Source organism: Carya illinoinensis, chromosome 6, assembly GCF_018687715.1.
Source record: "Carya illinoinensis cultivar Pawnee chromosome 6, C.illinoinensisPawnee_v1, whole genome shotgun sequence".
Classification (NCBI taxonomy): domain Eukaryota; kingdom Viridiplantae; phylum Streptophyta; class Magnoliopsida; order Fagales; family Juglandaceae; genus Carya; species Carya illinoinensis.
Genome location: NC_056757.1, coordinates 29468637 through 29491588, shown reverse-complemented (window position 1 = coordinate 29491588; position 22952 = coordinate 29468637). Strand labels below are relative to the sequence as shown.

At 39.3% G+C, this 22952-nt stretch overlaps 3 protein-coding genes across 9 annotated transcripts; all 3 read right to left on the bottom strand.

Annotated features, from left to right (window-relative positions):
- Positions 1-106: 106 nt before the first annotated feature.
- On the bottom strand, positions 107-7522 carry LOC122313852 (NADH dehydrogenase [ubiquinone] flavoprotein 1, mitochondrial). Of its 4 annotated transcripts, none has more exons than XM_043129132.1 (6): positions 7377-7522; positions 6140-6224; positions 5904-6098; positions 4060-4370; positions 1361-2831; positions 107-460 (listed from the first exon to the last, which is right to left on the bottom strand). In XM_043129132.1, the coding sequence occupies exons 3-5, from the start codon at positions 5941-5943 to the stop codon at positions 1374-1376; spliced, it is 1809 nt and encodes a 602-aa protein (XP_042985066.1). In that variant the 5' UTR covers positions 5944-6098; positions 6140-6224; positions 7377-7522; the 3' UTR covers positions 107-460; positions 1361-1373. The 4 variants fall into 4 exon arrangements, with proteins under 4 accessions (XP_042985066.1, XP_042985064.1, XP_042985063.1 ...); XM_043129130.1 differs by having other exon boundaries at positions 5904-6029; XM_043129129.1 differs by having other exon boundaries at positions 5904-5973.
- Positions 7523-7525: 3 nt separating this feature from the next.
- On the bottom strand, positions 7526-11810 carry LOC122313851 (cyclin-dependent kinase G-2-like). Of its 4 annotated transcripts, XR_006243520.1 has the most exons (7): positions 9684-11809; positions 8801-8936; positions 8611-8699; positions 8304-8415; positions 8110-8216; positions 7826-8000; positions 7526-7761 (listed from the first exon to the last, which is right to left on the bottom strand). XR_006243520.1 is itself a non-coding variant. In XM_043129126.1 (6 exons), the coding sequence occupies exons 1-6, from the start codon at positions 11423-11425 to the stop codon at positions 7901-7903; spliced, it is 2286 nt and encodes a 761-aa protein (XP_042985060.1). In that variant the 5' UTR covers positions 11426-11809; the 3' UTR covers positions 7526-7900. The 4 variants fall into 4 exon arrangements, 3 of the variants coding, with proteins under 3 accessions (XP_042985060.1, XP_042985061.1, XP_042985062.1); XM_043129126.1 differs by having other exon boundaries at positions 7526-8000; XM_043129127.1 differs by lacking the exons at positions 7526-7761; positions 7826-8000 and adding an exon at positions 8498-8520 and having other exon boundaries at positions 8104-8216; positions 9684-11810.
- Positions 11811-19367: 7557 nt separating this feature from the next.
- LOC122312422 (uncharacterized protein At3g61260-like) lies at positions 19368-22499 on the bottom strand. Its single transcript, XM_043127020.1, has 3 exons — positions 20709-22499; positions 20492-20573; positions 19368-19819 (listed from the first exon to the last, which is right to left on the bottom strand). The coding sequence occupies exons 1-3, from the start codon at positions 21497-21499 to the stop codon at positions 19610-19612; spliced, it is 1083 nt and encodes a 360-aa protein (XP_042982954.1). The 5' UTR covers positions 21500-22499; the 3' UTR covers positions 19368-19609.
- Between the last annotated feature and the right edge of the window lie 453 nt (positions 22500-22952).

Genomic DNA, 22952 nt, shown 5'->3' with positions numbered 1-22952 from the left:
GGCATGCTTTACCGGCGCAAGTTCAGATTGAGTTTTACCTCCATTTAGACCAAGCAATACATCAAATTTGGGGTCACAACCTACTGCCTTTTGCATTTGTTTGTACTTACGTCAAAATAGTCTTGAAGTTTTATTAGAGTATTCATTCTTTGTTCAAGAACCCATAGATATGATCGTTCTATATCACATAATAGACAAGACAAAACAAAGTAATTATGGACAAAATTCCTGAACATAAAGGGGATGAAAATAATAGCATCACTTGATGCCTTCCCAACACATCCAGAAAGAATCATGGTTTCCTCGGTGACAGTGAATGAAGTCACATTTTGTATAGCTTAGGAATAAATATAATACCAAAAGGGCAGCCAGATGCCTGAATAACCTATCTTCACAAAATTTGAAAATCTAGGGACACTCTTCATTTTATTGGATGATAGCAAGCAGTAAAGCACTTCGCCTACACAAGGAAAACAAATTCATCATTAGCCCAAAGCAAAGCTTCTTCAGACATCAATCACCAATAGTGCAACCATGAACTACATGAAAACATTTTTCCCTTAATCTACTTATGATGAACATCTTGAACATTCTTTCCCGCGAACTACACTGCAATGACAAGGCTATTTTGGAGTATATTTCTTCTCTTCTCCGATATTCAGGAAGAGCACGGATAAGAATGATTTTCCTATTTATTAGGGTCTACATATAATTACTTGAGCAGTCTAATCTCGTGAAGAGATGTATTGAACCGTCTAATCACATCCAACATCTAGATCTTACATATCCAATCCAGATGGTTCTTCCTCAGTTGCAATAGAATGACTAAACATGATATATGCTCAGGTAATCATTTGAGCAATCATCTCTTCCAGTGTATTCTCTCATGATTCCCCAGTAGAGTAAAGAACCACAGTTCTTTTTTTTGATAGGTCAAGAACCACAGTTCTTATGATATCAACATGAAAGAAGATACTGCCCCACTGGACAAACTTATATTCCTCCAAAAAGCAGAAAAATATAGTAAGATTCTACATCTTTCCTTCAGTCCTCTCTACACGTTTGCTGATGGTAGTGTCTCACTTGAACATATAGGGCTAGCTGAGAACATCCATCTGTCTACCTTTTACAAACTTCAAATGTTTATTTTTTCTGCTCTGATGGGCCGAGAACAATAATAATAATATATCTTCCAGATCAGGCCACCAATTAGTGATCCAACGTGTAGGTTGCATCACAATACAAGTTAACATTAACAGATTTCAACATTAAAGTAGTCACACCAAACCGACCAAGTTAAGTAATTAGGTTTTTTTTATTTTTCCATATATGAAATACAAAAGGAGGAAAGAATAGCAACCTGAGTAGAAAGCTTAAGCAGCAGCCTCCAGCAGCTCCCTATCTGCATGCTCCCTGATCCTTCTCTCAAGCTCTGGCCTAAAATGCCTAATTAGACCCTGCACAGGCCAAGCAGCAGCATCTCCCAATGCACAGATAGTGTGCCCTTCAATCTGTTTGGTCACCTCCTGAAGCATGTCAATTTCTTCCAGTTTGGCATTCCCAACCTTCAATCTTTCCATAATCATCCAAAGCCATCCTGTCCCCTCCCTGCAAGGTGTGCATTGCCCACAACTCTCATGCTTGTAGAAATAAGAAAGCCTTGCAATTGCATCCACAACATCAGTTGATTTATCCATCACAATCACAGCTGCAGTCCCAAGTCCCGACTGGACAGCCTTGAGTGCATCATAATCCATCAGCACGTCATCACATATGTGCTTGGGAATCAGTGGCACAGATGAACCACCTGGAATTACAGCAAGTAAATTGTCCCATCCACCTCTAACACCTCCACAGTGCCTTTCTATCAACTCTTTCAATGGTATACTCATCTCCTCTTCAACAGTGCAAGGCTTGTTCACGTGTCCAGATATGCAATACAATTTTGTCCCCGAATTATTCTTCCTACCAAAACTGGCAAACCACTCAGGGCCACGCCTTAAAATGGTAGGAGAAACCGCCACTGTTTCCACATTTGTCACAGTGGTAGGGCAGCCATATAACCCAGCATTAGCAGGGAAAGGTGGCTTCAATCTTGGCTTCCCTTGTTTTCCTTCAAGACTCTCCAAAAGTGCCGTTTCTTCACCACAAATATAAGCACCGGCCCCATAGTGGATATGAAGATCAAAATCATAACCAGATCCACATGCATTCTTGCCCAATAATCCAGCTTCATAGGCTTCCTTTCTGGCCCTTTCAAGGTTTATTCGTTCATTCACATATTCACCTCTGATATAGATATAAGCAGCACTAGCCCTCATCCCTACCCCAGCAATAAGGCAACCCTCCAATAGTTTGTGTGGATCATGACGCATGATTTCCCTGTCTTTACAGGTACCAGGTTCACTTTCATCGGCATTGACAACTAAATAGGAAGGTCGGCCGTCAGATACTTTTGGCATGAAAGACCACTTAAGGCCAGATGGAAAACCAGCACCACCACGTCCACGGAGACCAGACTTCTTCATCTCATTAACAATCCAATCAGCACCCTTGAGAACTAAGTCTTTGGTTCTGTACCAGTCACCTCGTTTCATGGCACCTTTTAGAAAAGGGTCATGCAACCCATATAAGTTAGTAAAAATCCGGTCTTCATCCTTCAAACCACCAAAATGGGTTTTCTCTGGAGGTGGGGGAGGTGGGGGAGGCTGTGGAGTATTAGCAGTTGTTGCACCCTGAGTGCTGAATGTCCTAAAGCCTAGGCTCCTCGCATTGCTCTGATGCCAAGCCAAAGCTGTCCTTCGCAGAGAAAGAATGCTCTTGATGGGTGCCTATCAAATAGTAAATAAGAATATTTCAGTAAAAAGAGAGAAGTCAGATCAGTTGAGTTCCTTATGTACAATTTAAGTCGATTACATGTATAAAAAACCAATCCTATCTAAATTATAATAGGACAAAACAGCCAGATGCGTCGAATAAAAGAAAAAACAAAAAACCTGATACACATGCAAGTATAATTGGAAAACCACTAGCCAAGGGTGAAAATAATAGCAACAGCAAAAATTGATCTGAGAAGGCAGAAATATTTTTCTATTGCGAATAAATCCTGTCCTTTTTTACTACTAGAGGGTGGGGTTTAATATCATCCCAGCATTAGCCCTAGGCTTCATTTGTTTATATTGATATTAGTGACATCGCTGACATGGAAAAGAATATATTTCCATAACTGGAAAAATGCTTATGGTTATTTATTTGCTAGTAGATATATTCTTCAAGGAAAATCTCTTTGAAAAAGAAAAAAAGGACAGGAAAGACTATCAAGCAGATCCACTAGAATACTCACGGATTTTTTTGACAGGTAAGTAGAATCCTAAGACATAACATATGATGTCCAATCAAAAGTGCAGACTGCAAGATAATGATATCCGGACATCACATCGGCTGGCAGGATTACCATACCCGGAATTTTTAGGGATTCTGTGATAGGTGATCGAAACAACACCCAGAAAAACTAACCAATTGGATCCTGACCAAACTAAACTCCCAAGCGGAGCAAAGACTCATGTCAAAAACGCAAATTTCAATGACTACCGACCATGAAATTAACATGCCTGAATGGAGGTCTATCTATTCTGTAATCGCACGCGACGAAAATCTTTAGATAAAATTTTAGTGCCTATACACTGCCCAGAAGATTGAACTGTACGATTGAAGTAAACTAAGCAAGAAAACAAATGTTGATTCCTCGTTGTTACAGCTGAAAAATTGTTGGTAAATAAAAATAAACTAAAACTATTTTTAGCTTAGCTCGCAAAAATCTCCATCATTAATTTCAACCAGTACCATCAAACCTGAACTATAACTTACACGAAAACTAATTATCCACGTTCAACTGAGAAGACTATACTTCACAAAAGAGATTGGTAGAAACGCCAAAATGCGTGTGAACCCAACTGAAATCCCAATGCAAAAGAGTTGGCCTCAAAGGAAGAGAAAAAATTAAAAAAAAAAAAAAAAGTGCAGAAGGTGAAAGCGGGCCGAGAGATGCAAAATGCGTACCATCAGTTTACGTGAGATGAGCTCCGATGCGTCGGCGAGGGATAGTCGTGCGATTGACAAAACGATTTCAGAAAAGGAACTCAACAGGAACGAAGATTCACATTCACTACCCTCCCTGGAGGGGACGTAGAGCGGAGAAATTGATGGTGGAGATAGGTGTCGCCCATCCAATGGCCGAGGTTGTGGGGGTTTCTGTGATGACAAAAGATTACACGTAGCTCTACTGTTTTGTTCGGGCTCTGACTTGGATTTTGGGCTTCGTGATTGGGATTTGTTGCATTTTCCATTTGTCCAAGTCTGGGCCGTACAGTCTTTTAAAACAAAATAATAATAGAAAAGAAGAAAAATAATCACTCGTGTCAAGCATTATTATTTTATCTAAAAAGATTGCTATAACCACAAAAGAATTACATATTATAAATTAAAGTGACTTCATATAATTTTTTAGATTTATTTTAATAAAAATAATTTTATAATCTAACAAATCACATCAAAAAATATTAATTTATAAAATTACTTTTATATAATTTCTTTACCGTTAAAATATCTCTCTTTTATGTAAATAGAAGGGTTTACCATGCTAATCTTATATTCTATTTAAAATAATTAAATAAAAAAATTTACATGTAATTAATTCTAAAAGAATATGTTGACTTTCAAAGCCAGGATTTTTACAATGCTCTATAATATGGCGAGTAGCATGCCCAAAATAATTTAAATTATTTTGAACACTAATAGACGAAATTTCAGGCAAATTCATCTCGAATAATTCAAAGATAAATTTTCTCAACCCAATAGCCTCAAGATAATGAATGCAAAATAAATATCAAAAATAACAAAACGAGAATGATTGTTTATTTATTTATTTGTAGAAATAAATAATTCACGTGAATCTAACAAAAAGGAAAAAGTAAGAGAAATTTCTGAAAAATAAATAGAAAAATGAGTCTAAGGTCCCATTTGATTACACAGATGAAATGAGATGAGATGTTTTAAATAGTAATAAATAAAATATTATTATAATATAATTTTTAAATATTAATTTTGTATTGATATTTGAAAAAGTTAGATTGTTTATTATATTTTGCATTGGGATTTAAAAAAGTTGTAATGATGAATTGAGATGAAATTTTTGATTTTGGTTAACCAAACAAAGCCTAATAGATTCTCATGCTCTTATTAAGTCATTACGTTGGTTAGTTATTCTTCCACTAATTTTTCACATTCTTTTCATTTATTCATTTATCAAGGGAGGGGATAACGAAAAATTCATTCTTCTAAAAGAGAAAATGCACTATCAAATATTATTTTAAAAGTTGAAATCCCTTGCAGTCAGTGTTCGATTAGTTTCAGAATCTTTGTGAATGCGGATGTAGCTTATACAATTCATCTCATTTTCAAACCCGGCCTAAATGGTAAAGGCTTGAACTTGGATATTTACTTCCCAAGTCTAAGATTGAAATCCCCTTAAGTGCACATAATCTCTAGAAACCATCAGATTGGAAGATTTTCTTTTTCAATTATCCAAGATATACTTGTAGATAACTTCTTACCGAGGCCTTTGCACTCCTAGGATTAGTCGAAATATTGTTCCTAGACACCCAATGCCCAAAAAAAAAAAAAAATCATCTCATTTTTTACATATGAACAAAACAAACACTTTACCATTTATTCCTCAGGTGTGACATTTCAATAAATAACACACCCCTCCTCAGTCGTTGGTGCAAAAAGCTACTCAGATGGAACTTCATCAGTCCACTTGAGGAATGCAGTATTGGTCACTTCACGTTATGTTTCATTTACTAAAAAATAAAAAATGTAGTAATTAAAAGGGAATGTCATACTTTGCATCATCGAAATCTGAACAGAATATTCTCTCTCCATATTTTGACGTTCAATGTGGCACTTTCGGATGTGCGTGCATTCAACCCCAGATATAATTCCAGTGTGTACAGAAGCAAATTACGGCACTATTGAAGATTCCCAAGAAAAAGGCAAAATATTAACTAAAAAAGGCTTAACATAAGCAAATTACGGCACTAGTACAACACATTGAAAGAAACGAAGGTTTGTGTTGTACCTCCATTAAGCCAGAAGAACACCTAATTGAAGTTCTATAGATTCCAGAGTACACAGGAAACCTCCTCAACCTGCTTGCTTTGATACTGCAGTGACATTTGCAGACAAATGTTCATAACAATCATAGGACTAGTTGAAGTTTGAATCTTTTATAACATCATCAGTACAAATGGAATACCAAGGGGCAGCCAAGAATTTGTTCAGTTCCATGTTTCTTAAGGAGGTGTGAGTACTACTAAGCACAACAGTACTATGGTTAGTAAACATGAAGCAAACCAGTTACAATCCGTGACATCATAGCAGTAAGGGACAACTAAATATCATAAATAAGCAATTTGGTAGCTAATCATACAACAATTCCACCAATTCTTGCATGATGACGCTTGCGTTCCCCATCACAAGTGGAACAAAACAGGATTGTAGGGCTAATCATAAATTGCATGCCAGCGACAAGGCATCAGTAGTAATACTAAATCAAACAGTGGAAATTGTTGAGCAAACTTGGTCAATGGCTAGGGTAGAGAGCGCTACGGGCCCTTTTCCAGCTCTCCAGAGTACACTAACATGGTATCCATTATTTCATTGCCTTTCACTCAATGGCTTCAACCTAAATAATCAGAGCCTATTTAGGAATGTAGAGCCCCTTCAAATATGCATAGTTTGAAAAATCAGTTACATATTGGAGGGGGAAAAGGGGACTGCAGCTATCTGAATTAGTATTAGCGCATATAGCAAAAAATAAAAGAGGCACATCTCTCCACTTGAACCAGTAGCACCTTGCCTTATCATGTTCCAATTCTTCAATGGTTACTCCTCTTAAAATAAGCGTGTAAGAAGAAAATGAATGTATAAAGACACTCTATCAAAATGCCATGGGTGGATCAACTAAAACCTAATCCATTATAAAGGGCACGAAACACTGTGGATTCAATCCTTCAATGAATGCAACAGCACATTGAGAACAAAACCAATAACAGCATTTGAAATGTCTAACACGATTGCTAATCCAGGAAAATATTCTGCACCGCCTTTTAAGATTTCTACATACAAGTATTCATCTATTCCACCACACACCACCAATTTATGCAAGTAGCCAAGTAATGCCACCGTGGCAACTAAACTGACATACACCAATATCAGTGGATGCTACTATTTTCACACCAGAACATTAGCCTCATGAATGGAGAGCATAATCCTGATCCCTGGAAACATTACAAGACATCGAATGGATAAATTACCTCTGAAAAATTATGATTACTGTCAGTTTCTTCGTCAATTGAAAGCAAAGAGCATCCCCTCCACTTCACACCAACCAAACCGTCTCTTGCAAACACAATGTGATGATTAAAAAAAGATAAAAGAATGAAAGAATGATAGAACTGACAGCTGGAGAATTCGATACTATTATACAAAAACAAATTTAAAAGAGTTTACAATGATAAAAAAAAATAATATGTTACATACACAAGTTTCAGCTGAAACCTTTTTTTAATAAGAAAGGCAGTTACGCCACACCTTTCAATGTAAGCAATGATGACCAAAGCTGAACAACAAGGATAACCTGCAATGAATCTGGTTGGCAGAAAGAGCAATACAAGTGTCTCCCCAAACCACTGATAGTGCCTGCTAAAAAACAGCATGAATGATCTTCCGAGAAACACTAACTTCGTTTCAATGCATCTCTCACCTCAACCTCATTTACTAGTTGGTGTTGTGTAAGGCAAAAGGAGGGAGATCAAGGCCACACTGCATATTCATTGACTTAGCCAAGCACACCTCCGGTCCCTAAATGACCCTGCTGCAACTCCTTTCTACGCTGCTGTTCCAAAGGATTGGGACTCTTCACCATCCTCCGCGTACGCCTAGCATAACATGAAAGAAACAAAAAATATCATGATTATTGCATGATCAAGAACAATGCCATCAGAATTCACACCACTGGCTATTTCTAGTTTATTTAGGGCCAAGTACCTGTCTTGAGCATGCTGAGCAGGAAAAGTAGGCATGAACTCTTTGGATTTGGGAAGAGGAACCTCATGGAACCATTCATGATTAAGAGCAGCCTCAGCTGTAATTCGCTGCACACATCACAAGCGGACTTAGTCACCATACCAGGAGAAAAAAAGAACTTAGGGAAGGAACTTAATAACATTTTAGTAATTTACCCTCTGAGGGTCATAAGTTAGAAGTTTGTTCAACAAGTCAAATCCAGAATCAGAGAGCACCGGAGATCCAGTGAATGATGTGGCGGGGAATTTCTTCCGCAATAGATTATACCTGAAAGGAACATATAGATAGTTATACAAACATGTAAAACTGTAAACTGAAAGAGTCACCATAGGAGGCCAGTTGGTCAGACCAGAACCACCTAAAGCTGGAAGCCTGGGAAAACAGCGACAAAAATAAGAACACCATAAACACAGTAAATGATAAATAAAAAAAAAAAAAAGACAGATCATCATTGATACTTACTGATGCTTGACAAAGTTGACCTTGACCCCTGGGAGCTTGGAAAATCCAGGCCAAATCGTCTCATTTGGTGTCCCAAGAATCCTAAAAATCTGCAAACAATTAAAATATAACAGTGATGAAGTAATGAAAAAACCCTAACATAGGAATCAAATTGATCAATGACAATCAGAAGTCACCAAGTCTAATCTACCTTGTCAAGTTGATCGAACTCAGTTTTCCCATTGAACAATGGCTCCTTAGATAAGAATTCAGCCATGATGCAACCCAACGACCACATGTCAATTGCTGTGGAATACTGTTTTGCTCCCAACAGAAGTTCAGGTGCCCTGCAAAACAGGTCCATCAAGAAAATTCACTACATGATATTTATGCAACTATATTTATAGAGAAAAGAGGGGGGGAGGGGGCAGAGAAGTCAATTGAGAGAAAAATAATAAGAATGAAAAATAAGCAAAGCAGAGCCATCTGAAACAGAACATAAAATTTAAACCTAAAATGAATTTTTTGTAACAGGAGATGAAGGATTTTTAACAAAGACGTATACAAGAGGGACACCTAGATGATTAACATCCATTTACTTTTTAAGGGGAAAAGGGCATGACATGAAATGTCTCGAGCAACGAAAATACTGAACCAATACAGACAAAACTGGTAACCAGTATTTACCAATATAAGCCTAACATGATTAATATCTGGCTTCCCTTTAGGGGGAAAACACAATAATCTGAGAAGGGACCAATTTTTGCGCCCATAAAGTTTATGAAAAGAATAATGTTTTGAATATAAAATTGACCACAAAAGTGACGGTATGCAATTACCTAGAAGAACCAGGAATAACCAAAATTGAGTTCAACTAACATTTGGTTCAAAGGAACTGTGCAGTTTTATTTTCTTATTTTGTTTTATTGTTGGGTTGGGTTTTGTTTTTTTTTTTTTTTTTGGAGGGGGGGGGAGGGGGTGTAATTAATATAAGACGGAAGGGGTATATGATGGTGTGCGTGTGATGAACAACATATCCATATGCCTTCTCCATGCAAAAGAAAATGCGAAGCATATATGCAAGTGCAGCTCACCTGTACCAAAGGGTAACCACCAAATGAGTATACGGTTTCAATGGACTCCCATATTGACGAGCCAACCCAAAGTCACAAACCTTCAACTCACCCTGGTTATTCAAAAGAAGGTTCGAAGCCTTCAAATCCCGATGAAGCACCCAGTTATCATGAAGATACTTAACACCCTCCAAAAGCTGGAGCATTAGGCATTTAACTTCACTCTGACTAAATGGCTGTTTCATTGTCTCCATAAGTCCTTTGAGATCATGCTCCATGTACTCCATCACCATAAATATACTATCGAGGCTACTCCCCACCACTACTTCTTTAACATCTATAATTGATGGGTGATGGAGAGAAAGAAGAATGTTTATTTCCCTCAGAGAAGTCAATGGAAAACCTTCTTTTTCCTTTTCCATTTTCACCTTCTTCAATGCAACAATGTCCCCACTCTTCTTATCCCTAGCTCTATATACAACACCATAAGTGCCCTCATCAATTCTATTAAGTCTCTCAAACTCATCAACACTTCTACACCCTTGAAGCATGTTTACACTTCTTTGTGGAGGAGCTGCAGGTGTAGGTTCTGGTGTCCCATGAGAATCATCTTCATCTCCTGAATCTGTACTTAACTGGCTAGCGCTACTATAAGTTTTTTCATGTTCATCTGCAATTTCCATGAAGTCATCATTCTCTGGATCACTGCCTGCGTAATCATCCCGATTCAAAGACCTTCCATGGGTGACAAGTTCATCAGATTCAAATGATTTAACTCTAGATCTTTCCGAGCCTTCTCTCCTGATCTCCCCCAGTTCTGGACTCAACGACTTGTTGTGAACTCTGACCTCCAATGACTCAGAAAGAGGCATTTTCTTTCTCCTTTTATGAATTTCTTCATCATATATAATTTCACCTTCATCAACGGGAGAGCTATTTGCATCTGCCCATCTTGAAGATGATATGTTCCGGGCTGGAACATAATCATCTTCCAGCTGCTCTCCTTCCAGATTATTACCCCACTGCTGGCTTGGCAACACAAAAGAAAAACCTACAGGAGACTTGGACACTGCATGACCCGCAGACCCAGGTGCCACAGGAGGGTTTATTGGTGATGAAGATTGCAGCAAATTCTTGTCTTTACTATTCTTACTAGGAGATATCTGTGCACCCCCCCCATCTGGAGCAACATTTGGTGACTGATGGTATGCCTCCGGTTTAAAAGGGGGAGAAGGAGCCTTAACTTTCACAGACACCCTACTTCTCGACGAGTTATTGACTTCTTTGTCATCTATATCCCAAATTATAGGGGAAAACTTCCTCTTCCTTTCTAGAGGCGGCAACCGGACCCCATTATCGATCACCTGCAAATCATTGGGATCCTTCATCTGCGATTCAGAGTCAACAGCATCATCAGACTCACTCGACAACTCACCCGGTTCCTTATCAATGGCCCTAGCCATAAACCCACGTCGCTTTGGCCCACCAACGCCACCGCCACTACTGCCCGAATCACTCCTACTCGAAGCTGAACGATACCCGCCATTCATCACCTCCCTTTCTTTAACATCCTTCTGCCTAACCCTACCCCTATCTCTTATATCCTGAACTCGGCCCCTTTCCAGGCCAAGATTAGCATTACTACTCCTAATTCGATCATACCCTTCCTTGGCTTTAGCAAAATCCCTCCTTGACAATTGAATGTTGGACTCGCGGTCCCTGAACTCGTTTTCGCGATAACCCCCATGCCTTCCAGCCGCCATATTCAAACGATACAACACAGAAACTCATATAAAAACAAAACTTGGTCTAAAACGATACAGTACAGTAGTAAAAAGAATTACTTTGAGAACCTTAATTGTCGTGTTATTCAGCTCTAGTTTCTCTCGGATTATTGGAGATTGAAAAAATTGTTTAGGGTAGCGAATCAAACCCCATAAATGGAAGCACCAAACGAAAGGAAACACTAGAAATTAGAAAAATTGAGGGAGCATCTTCGATCTCACCTGCGGCGATATAAGGGTTTCGTGAGATAGATAGTAGATACGGCTTACCGATGAGAGAGAGAGAGAAGTCGGCGAGCACTGCCTAGAGAGAGAGAGACAGCCTAGGCGTGATTTGCCTTCGGTTTTGCGAAAGGGTGGCTCTCGGATTATATTCATATAATGGTGAAGCATCTTGGCGGCCCCGTCCTTCCTGGTTTACCCAAAACTCATTGGGCTCCCCATGTTTAGGCAGCCCATTACCCGACCCACGTTTGTTACAAGAAATTTTTATGATTTCATTGGCTTCGTTTGGTTTCGCACATAATTTTCGTCTCAATTTATTTCATATTATTTAATTATCTTAATATTTAAATATAAAATTTTTTTAACTTCAAATTTTATTTTTTTATTTAATCATTACAAGTTTTTCAAACTGTTAAATAAAATATAAAAAATAATTCAACTTATTCAAATTCGAAAATAAAAATCATATTAAAAAATTATATTCAAATAATATTTTAACATTATAATATTTTTATTCAATTTTTTCTCTTTTATTTTTCAAAATCTCATGAAATATCTTAACTCAAATAATTTTATTACTATTCACAAACTATCTCATTACTATTCACATATTTTTCATCTCATCTCATCTGTAAAATCAAAGGTGGCCTTCAATCTTTATAAAAGAAAAAAAATCATCTTAATCCAATACTCTCTTAACACACTTAAAAGTTTCTTCTTCACTACAAAAAATCATAATCATTTATCTAACTCTGAAGTGCTAGATAGGATTCATTTATAAGTTCATAATCATAAAACTTGAGAGCATAGGTCAAATGTATTTTTTAATAAAATTTTTACAAATCTAGCATATCGCATCAAGTCTAATCAAGTGTATATATAATTGGGTTGTCCATGGTGTGGGGTGTGGAAGGGGTGGGCGGGGTCGCCTACGCTACTCAGGTGTGGCAAAAGTGGTGGAAGAAAGGTGGAGAGTGGCGGTGCCTTGCCGCCCACCTCTACTTTGAAATTGTTAATTTTCCATCCAAACTAACATACACGTTAGAATTTGTCCTATCATATAAGTATGCGAAGCTTAGGCTCGACAATGCTAGCGGAACTCGGCTTGGAGAGCTAGGCAGGAGGTGGCTCGACCGCATTAGCGACAAGCACGGAGTTCAACTTGGATAACTATGCAGGAGATGACTTGATTGGGATAAGTGCGAGTGTGAAGCTTAGTTTAAGTGCGGACGCCTGCTTAATAATCAAACATTCAGAAGACTGCACGTGACTATTTGTTGTTAGTAAATAGTGTGTATTTTTTTTTATCGTTTTTGCTATTGTTGGTAGTGGTGTATTGTTTGCCCCTTAATGCAAGTTGTTGTTGATGTTTCAATTTCATTATTGATGTTAGAGTTTATTGATAGTAACTTGTGTTAAGTGGTCAAAAGCCCATTGATCTCCTCATCCATCTCAGGCAATTGTCGAGCCTGTCGACTTGTTCCCAAAGGAAACCCATAGGAGGTGTTTTGTGCCCAGAGGCTTGTTCCAAGAAGTTATCAGATTAAGGAATTCACTCTTCTTTTCATATACATTTTTGGAGTATTTAAATACACATACAGGATAACAACCTTTGTTTTGAAATCCTAAAATACAAAGCAGTTTGAAACTGCTTCCTAAGTCTAAGGAGCAAATATTTTGAATTTAAACTAGAGAAAACTAAGGAGCTGTTACATCCTGTACAAATATTTGAATGAATTCAAATATTACAATCCGATGACTTATGACATGCCCCCTCAAGATGGAGCTCGAGATAGAAGTCCAATCTTGGATTTAAGATCAATAAAACGAACACGGTGAAGAGGCTTAGTGAGTGCATCTGCAAGTTGATCTGCTGAGGCTACATGAGCAACTCGAAGGACACCATTTTGTACCTGGTCCCTAATGAAGTGATAGTCTATGGCAACATGTTTCATTCTAGAGTGGAATACGGGATTGGAGCATAGCTGGGTAGCACCAACATTGTCACAATATAAGACTGGACAGCAAGGGAGTTGAACACCCAGATCTGTTAGGAGATAGCAAAGCCAGTTGAGCTCAGCTGCTGCATTAGCTACTGACCTATATTCAGCTTCAGTGGAAGACCTTGCAATGGTTTTCTGCTTCTTAGAACTCCAAGAGACTGGATTGCGACCAAGATAGATGACATAGGCACTGGTAGAAGAAAAATCATCCTTGTTACCTGCCCAATCTGCATCTGAATAGGCGTGTAGATTCAATGGGGACTGATGATGTATTTGGATGCCTTCATTTATAGTGCCACACAGATAGCGTAGGAGACGTTTAACAAAGCTCCAATGGTCTGTTGTTGGAGTGTGCATGTACTGAGATAGCTTGTTAACTGCAAAGGCAATGTCAGGTCTTGTAATCAATAGATACTGAAGGCTGCCAACAACTGTTCTGTACTCATTGGGATCAGACAAGGCAGATCCTGTTTTTAGCAAAGGTGGGCTGGTTGGAATGGGAGTGAGCACAGGTTTGGCGTCTGTCATTTGAGTTCGAGCTAGAATATCCAAAATGTAACGCCTTTGAGATAGTAAAATACCTTGCTGATTGGGGACTACTTCCACACCTAAGAAATATGATAACTGACCAAGATCCTTAATTGAAAAGCGACGAGCAAGAACATCAACAAAAGAGTCGATCATCTTAGTGTTGTCACCTGTAATGATTAAGTCATCCACATATACAAGGATATACATTTTCTGTCCAGCAGTAGTGAGAACAAACAGTGAGGTATCTGCATGAGAGTTTTTGAAGCCAGAGTGAAGAAGAAAAGTGCGAAGTTCATGATACCATGCTCTTGGTGCTTGTTTGAGGCCATATATTGCCTTTCTAAGTTTGCAAACATAGGATGGATGATCTTGATCAACAAAACCTGGTGGTTGTTGCATGTGGACAGTCTCAGAGAGGTGACCTTGGAGAAAGGCGTTGTTGACATCAAGTTGGCGTAAGGACCAACCCCGAGATACAGCAAGGCTGAGGACAACACGAACTGTAGTTGGTTTGACAACTGGGCTGAAAGTGTCTAAATAATCGATACCTGGTCTTTGATGAAATCCTTTTGCCACCAAACGTGCTTTAAACCTGTCAATAGAGCCATCAGAGTTATGTTTAATTCTAAAAATCCATTTGCACCCAACTATATTTTGTGTAGAATCAGGTGGAACAAGCTCCCATGTGCCATTTCTCACTAAAGCATCACACTCATCAGACATGGCTTTACGCCACTTGGGATCTAGAAGGGCTTTAGTCACGGTGGTTGGTTCAAGGTCATTAGATTTTGAGAGTTGAGTGTGGAGGTTCAGTTTAGTGATAGGTTTATGAATGTTGTTCTTGGCTCGGGTTGTCATTGAGTGAGTGGGAATGGGATGTGTTTCGGGTGGGTTAGGAGGTGATAATGGTGGTGGGGTTAGATTGGAGGATGGCACTTGCATGTGAGTGTTTGCTGGAGCTGCACTTAGAGGCTGCTGAGGAACAATGACTTCAGAGGACATATTGAGTGGCGGCTGGGATGAGGGTGAGGTAACTTTAATTGGTGCAGGAATCCAAGTGTTGATGGGGTTGAGAGGAGGACTAGATGCTGAACCAGATAGGCAAGAGTAGGGAAACTGAGATTCAACAAATTTGACATGTCGTGTGACATAGATTTTTGAGGTTGAAGGGTCAAGGCAGTAGTATGCACTTTGAGTGAGAGAGTATCCAAGGAAAACACATGGCTTGGACCGTGATTCAAGTTTGTGTGAGGTGTAAGGTCGGAGCCAAGGGTAGCATAAGCAACCAAAGACCCTTAATTTTGAGTAGTTTGGGGCTGTCTGAAAGATTTTCTGATAGGGTGAGGAGAGGTTTAAAGTGGTAGTGGGCATTCTATTTATGAGGTAGACGGCTGTGGCAAAGGCATAAGTCCAGTAGGAGAGGGGTAAAGAAGCGTGTGTGAGGAGGGCAAGGCCGGTTTCGACGATGTGAAGGTGCCTTCTTTCAGAGTAACCATTGTGTTCAGGTGTGTGAGGGGGAGTGGTGAGATGAGAGATACCATTGGTGGAAAGAAAATCAGCTAGGGCGATGTACTCACCACCATTGTCAGAGTAGATGGTTTTGATGGTGGAATTGAAATGTTTTTCCACAATGGCTTTGAATTTTATAAAAACTGTTTTGACATCAGACTTGTTCTTGAGTGGGTAAAACCAGACATATTTAGTGAAATGATCAACGAAGATGACATAATATTTAAAGCCATTTTGTGAGAAAATTGGAGAGGTCCAGACATCGGAAAATATTATTTCAAGAGGTTTAGTAGAGACAATTGTTGAGTTGGAGAATGATAATTTGTGGCTTTTATTGCAAAGACAAGCATTACATGAGAAATCTGAAGATAAAGAGGTAGATAAACTGAGATGATTGCTAGATACAATATGCTTGAGAATCGGAAAAGCAGGATGTCCTAAGCGATGGTGCCAATCGAAGGACGTGGTCTTTATTGCAGAGAAGGTAATCAAAGGGGAGGAGGTAGGCCACTCATATACACCATCTTTAGTTTGTCCCTGCAGTAGTGTTGCCCCGGTCTGCAGTTCCTTCACAAGAAAAGTGGATGGTAAGAATTCTATGGAAACATTGTTAGAAGTGCAAAATTGTGAAATAGAGATGAGGTTCTTTTTCATAGATGGAACACAAAGAACATTGTTTAATGTAAAGGTATGTAGATGAGTTTTGAGAGAAGTGGAACCAGTGTGAGTGATTGGAAGATTAGAGCCATCTCCAATCATGATGTCATCGGTGCCAATATATGGAGCATGCAGGGAGAGGTTGCTTAGGTCAGAGGTGACATGGTGTGATGCACCACTGTCCAAGAGCCAAGATGGAGTGGTTGAAGGATGGGTGGCAAGGTGAGCTTGTGGTTGCCATGGTGTGCCTTGTTGGGAAGAGCTGGATTGTTGGGAAGAGCTGGACGGTTGGGAAGAGCTGTGAATGGGAACAAGTCGAAATGAAGGACATCGTTTGGCAGTGTGTCCCTGCATTCTGCAAATTTGGCAATGACCAAGGTATGGCCTAGGAGGAGGACGAGAGCTGTGTGATGAATTGGGTACAGCAGGTGGTTGGTTGGCTGAGTGAAATGATGGGCGCCAATTTGTAATGGTGCTGCCTTGGGTTTGAGAAGTACGCCAGTTTTTGTTGGTGTTTCTGTATGTGGGATTGGCAGTAGCTGGAAAATGGTGTGGTTCAGTTTGAATGCTTTGAAGGGAGGCTTCAAAGTTGAGGAGTTTTTCATGAAGTTCTTCAAAGGAGATGGAGGTATCTCTTGCTTGGACAGCACGAACCAACTCTTTGTAATCATCACCGAGACCATCAAGGATTTTATCTGTGATTTCTTCTTCATCAAGGGAGGCTCCAAGAAGAGCAAGATCATCTGCTCGAGTTTTGATGTGTTGCATAAACTCAGTGACACCAAGGGAGCCTTTGGTGGTGTTTTTGAGTTGGTTTTTGATTTGTTTGATGCGACCACGGGAGGGTTTAGCATAGGTGTTGGCTAGAATTGTCCAGGCATGTCTGGAGGTGGTGGCTTGAGCTATAAAGGGTATAATGGTAGGTGAAATGGAGCCAATAATAGCATTGAGGATAAGTTGATCCTGTCGAATCCAGAGAATGTAATTGGGATTGGGAGTGGTTTGGGACAAGGTGGCTGGTGGACATGGTTTGGAGCCATCAATATAGCCAAGAAGGTCATAGCCAATGAAGAGGGTCTGGAACTGCAGTTTCCAGGAAAGATAATTGGTAGAAGTGAGTTTGAGAGGGGCTTGAGCAGCAACGTTGATGCTGATGAGAGTTTGTAGGGGTGCATTGGTGTTAAGAATGGTGGTAGATTCAGACTCAGTAGCCATGAGTGCTAAAGAACAGAAAAAAAAAATCAGAAAAGGGAGAAGGAAACGGATCGGCTTAGACTACTGATACCATATCAGATTAAGGAATTCACTCTTCTTTTCATATACATTTTTGCAGTATTTAAATACACATACAGGATAACAACCTTTGTTTTGAAATCCTAAAATACAAAGCAGTTTGAAACTGCTTCCTAAGTCTAAGGAGCAAATATTTTGAATTTAAACTAGAGAAAACTAAGGAGCTGTTACATCCTGTACAAATATTTGAATGAATTCAAATATTACAATCCGATGACTTATGACAGAAGTAACCTATTGGCAATGGTTGTGGTATGAGTGTAAATACTAAGCATTTGTTGGAGAAAATGTTGTGTCGGTATTGCCATCCAGGTGTGAGCGCGGAGCTCAACTTTAATAACTTGAAAAGAGATATGCTCTACCGTGCTGAGGGACTAACCCAAATGCTCGAGTGTGGTTGAACTCGGCAGGAAATGGCTTGACTGTGCTGTTGCGGCAAGAGGTAGGGATATGTAGATAATCCAAATAACAAGTTTGAGATTTATAAAGCTAAACCATTTTTCTAGAGTTTGTAGTAAAGGCTTGAGGCAGACAGGCGAGGCCCGCGGCCATATTAAGCACAAAATATATTTTCCACTAAATTTTCTTATCCTCTTTTTGTCAGTGTCTGGATGTTGTTTAAACGAGGGACCCAATAATGTTGTTTCAGTCTTCAGCACAATCATGTATTTCCCAATTTTTTCTGTGTTGGTTGCCGAATGTAAAAGCGAAAATTTTAATGCTAACAAACATGAAACGAAGTATTGACGTCACGAACAAGCTTTATGGATTATACACGCCCAAGAGGCATACCATCAGGATTAATTGTATCTTAGTATAGGTGGTTGGTGTCATTCATTTTGTATTCTGGCCAGTTAATGGGTTGGATTTCCAGGGTGTGTTTGACTTGCACATTGTTGTCCTGGAAAACCTGTTATGGTGTGGTCGACTCTTTTTTTTTTTTTTTTTTTCAAAAAGTTGCATAGATGTTCATGTTTACGTTGTGTTTGAATAGTAAGGTGATCTCAGCAGATACTCTGTGAATAATAGTAAAAAAGTAATAAAAAAGTATTAAATAATAGTGAATAGTAATACAAAATAGTAAAATTCTATTCATCATTCATTTTCTCAATATTCTCTCATCATTACATGCATGATATGACATTAGATGATTGGTTTCCAAATGAAATATAATAAATAGTCTCCAAACATTAAATACCACATCATGAGATGATGAAAGGACGATGAAAATTAGATTGATAAGTAGCATTACCCTACCTACAACCTCGACAGTTGGGCTGCTTCCCAAGATATGATAGAAGACATACACATTACGAGCATTCCTCAGCATCTCTACACCACTCCCCGCCTCTTTGAGTCTTTGACCCACCCTATCTTCCAGTCCGGCTTATAAAGGTTCTCCCTACTTGATCAGCAGTCACACTACTCTAATGTCGGGATTTGCTTAACCGAGCAAGGCATTGCTGCCACTTGCTACCATTTTGGAGCCTCAAACCATTAAGTCAACTGAGCTTTAATCCAAAAAGATTAGGCTCAGGCTATGAAGATATATACAGCCACTTCAGTGTATTTATGATTGAAAACTTTGCTCTGGATGTGCATGTTGTTTGTATTCTAATGGGGATTGACTGAAAATCAATGTTCTTTCTCAAAAAGGAAGAAAAGGCAGAATATTTTTAACTCATGCAGCACATTACTCGGAATAACAGCAAATGGCCAATATACGACTTTGAATGGTCTTGTGCTTTCCCCTCTCAATGTACAAGGCAAAAGAAGAAAGAAGACTTCCCCAGAAAAGGGTGTCCAAAATTTATTTAAGGAACCACATGTGAAAGCATTTTTTTGGAACATAAGTAGCATATGCAAAAGCTCCGCAATGAATCAACATGTTTACATATAATTCAAATAACTGGCAAAAGTTACATGTAAATGTAATGAAGAGTTGCTACCAGCAAAGAGAAGGCAACTTGAATGAGAATGTATAGGGCAAGTGACCCGTCCTTCTTATATAATCTGCTGTCTCAGAAGTCTTTGCTGCTTTCTCATTCAGTTCGGCCTCCGCATTTGCGCGCTTTTCTTCAGCTATTCTTCTAGTTGCAGCAAGTTTGTTTGTCAATCTCTCTTGTGCCCTTGCTTTCAATCTCTCAGCTTTCACCTAGTAATAGAATATTAGTGGTAAGAAAAGCTAATTTCATATCATAGTAAAATTAAATGGTAAATCCCCATGGTGGTATTTTGAGCAGACCATATGGTGAACTGTTACAGCTATATATTTGCAAGTCTTAATTCTTCCATATGGTTACCGAGGCACCCTAAGCAATGGATGTTGCAATTTTCATGAAGCATGATATGAGAGAGACGTTTGCAGCAAACTTATTGATCTGCATTCCCAGGAATAAATTGACTCATACGCTTCTAGCTTTTAAGTTTCAAAGCAATTCACATTTCCTTGTCATGTCCACGCCATTCTTAATTTTTCTTCTTTTCTAATCTTTTCATGGCTTGGCTAACCGAGACCATGAATATAAATGAAGATACATGGTTTTCCAGTTCTTTTTTTCTTCTGATGAAGAACAAATTTAGATGAGGATTGCATGTTGTTAGATTAGATCAATATCATTTTCCTAGTAAACAAAAAAAATACACGTTTGTTTGTGTACAAATTAAAACACTTTTCCTGCATTGCGGAGATGGAGGGTTTGGGGGAAGGACCGAAGGTTGTGTTACTGGCAAGTTAGTGGCTAAGCAAGGATTTTGGTGCAAGATCTCCAAGATACGGCAATTATATATTTCGGAAAGTATGAAATCCTGAATAAAAAAGAAGTACCTCCATTTTCCTCATTGCCATCTCAGCCTTCCTCTTCTCATGATTTTCCCAGGCTTGTATCTTCACCTCTTCACGCTTATACCTGCAGATTCACAGCAGATAAAATCATACTTGATAATACATTCTCTGAGGCCTTTGGTGACCTATGAAAATGTGGGGAACTTACTATATTGTACTACGTTTGATTACATGCTAGGAAAGAGCATTCTATGGTTACCTTGCCATGTATTTGGCACGTTCTGCCTCATCCCAAGCCATTGCTCTGCTTTCTAAAGGACTCGTCGCTCTACCTTGATCTGAATTCTTGTTCTCAGGCCTCTTGCAATCATTTGAGTCCCCTCCGCACTGTCTGCTCGCGCCACTCCCCCTGCCAATAGGAATGGTTTCTCCTCTGCCATCAGTCTGATACCCCTCGTTTTGCTTTCCATTTTGACACCTGACTGGGGTGGAGGATCCCGAAGCTACAGGGCTCCTTGTTGCAGGAGTTGTGGCTCTAATCGGGGTGGCTGTTCTTGAAGGCTCAAGGCTTACAGCTGGGGTCATCTCAGTTCCCATGTCCCTCACACATATTGATCGCACAGCCGGTGTTGAACTCTCTGAAGGCTTACCGCTACGCCAAACTGACTCGTCCACCTTCTTTGTTTCCACTCCATATTGATCTGTCATTGCAGAAACAGCACATCCATTTTGATCTTCTTCACCTTCGTCCTCCTCACCGCTGGAGTAATCCTGCTCCTTTTGTGGAACAGGAGCTATTAGTCTCAGGTCATCGGCATTTGAATTCCGTGGCTTGGTTTTCGACTGGCTTTTTTCTCCCACTCTTGACAATCCAACCAGCCATTTTTGTGCATCGTCCCATTTTGAGGGTGTCGGTTTACCCAAGGCGGTCCTATGATTGCGGGTATTAGCTCCATTACCTTTGTGAAACTCAAAACTAGTGGCACTGCTAGTTGAAATCTCAGCCGTTGACCCATGGTTGTAACACCCCTTATCCTCTACAGATCTCATTTTCAAACTCAACAAAGATGTCTCCCCCACAAGATCAGTTAAAGATGACCACAAATCAGACCAAACTCCATTCAAGTCATTGTGAATGGAAGTTAAAAGCCTTGCAACCTGCAATTGAGCAGAACAGATGCTAGAGGCAAATCAAAATGATTCAGGTCCGATTTTTAAATCGTAGTGTTCAACCTCCTTTGATCTCTAATGTTGTACGAAAACCTGGGCATCTGAAATAAGTCTTGGATTAACTCCCTCAAACTCTAGCTTCTACAAATGTAAGAAACTGAGAAGATATGGCTGGCCTGGTCAGCTAACCACAAAAATGAAGTAGAATTTCTATCGCCTATGAATGAATACACGAGATGCCTAAAGTAATTTTTTTTTTTTCCAACCCACCCGACGGGAAACATGGGGTAAATTTGCTAACAATTAAAACACAATGGCCAGTGGATAGCATCAAACAAAAACCATTATACCCTGCAGGAACTCCCAACATATCCGTAACTTCCTTCACTGTAGCAAGGACCCATCTGAAATCTATCCATATAATATGGTTTTGGGTTGTTGAACTTAAGAGTAGGAAAAGCATTAAGGCCTCATAATGCAACAGCTCAACGGGACAATTGCCAGATGGGTTTTGCAGAAGGGAACGTAAATCTGCAGAGAATAGTACCTTAAAAACATGGAATTTTGAGAGTTGCAGAGATTGAGATGAAGTCCAGATCCATCAGATATTATAATACTAAACTACTAACAAAAAGTTACGTGGTTAAACTCGAACCAGCCAGCATCTTTAAAAAAAGACATAAGCAATAGAATAACTATTTGCATGGGAATTGATGATCCTTTTCTTTAGGGGTAAATAAATATGTATTGGTGAACTTTCTCAGTCGCAAATCCGACTAATGCATGGTGGGGTGCAAGTGGAAGTGTGCAACCCGCAATTTTACCTTCACTCATAAGCGGAATCTAGGGAAGAGTTTCCGAGGCATTAAATAATTAATGCAGTGGAAAAAAAAAATACAAATCAATAAATAATAATAATGCCCTGAGAAAAAAAAAAAAAAAAACCTTATATTCCCTTCCCTTCCCTTCCTACAGAGAGAGTTGTTTTGGAATACGGTTGTCCCTTTTTAACGGCTACTAGCTGAAAGTGGATTCGATGGGTGACACGTGAACGGTGGAGGATTAGCTAAGTGTCAGATTATCTGATGGACTGTCGCGCTATGGCTGAGAATATGTTTTTTCCCCTCTGGAGGAGGGATTTGTAAAAGAAAAAAGATTGGCCTCTGGGTTTCTGAGTTCTGACCCTTTTCACATGTCCATGAGGGGCAGCAGATGTGGGTCTGAACCGTCTGGGTTTCTGAATTCTGACCCTCTTCACATGTCCATGAGGAGCAGCAGATGTGGGTCTGAACCGTAAAAAAAAAAAAAAAAAAATAAAAAATTTTGTCATCCT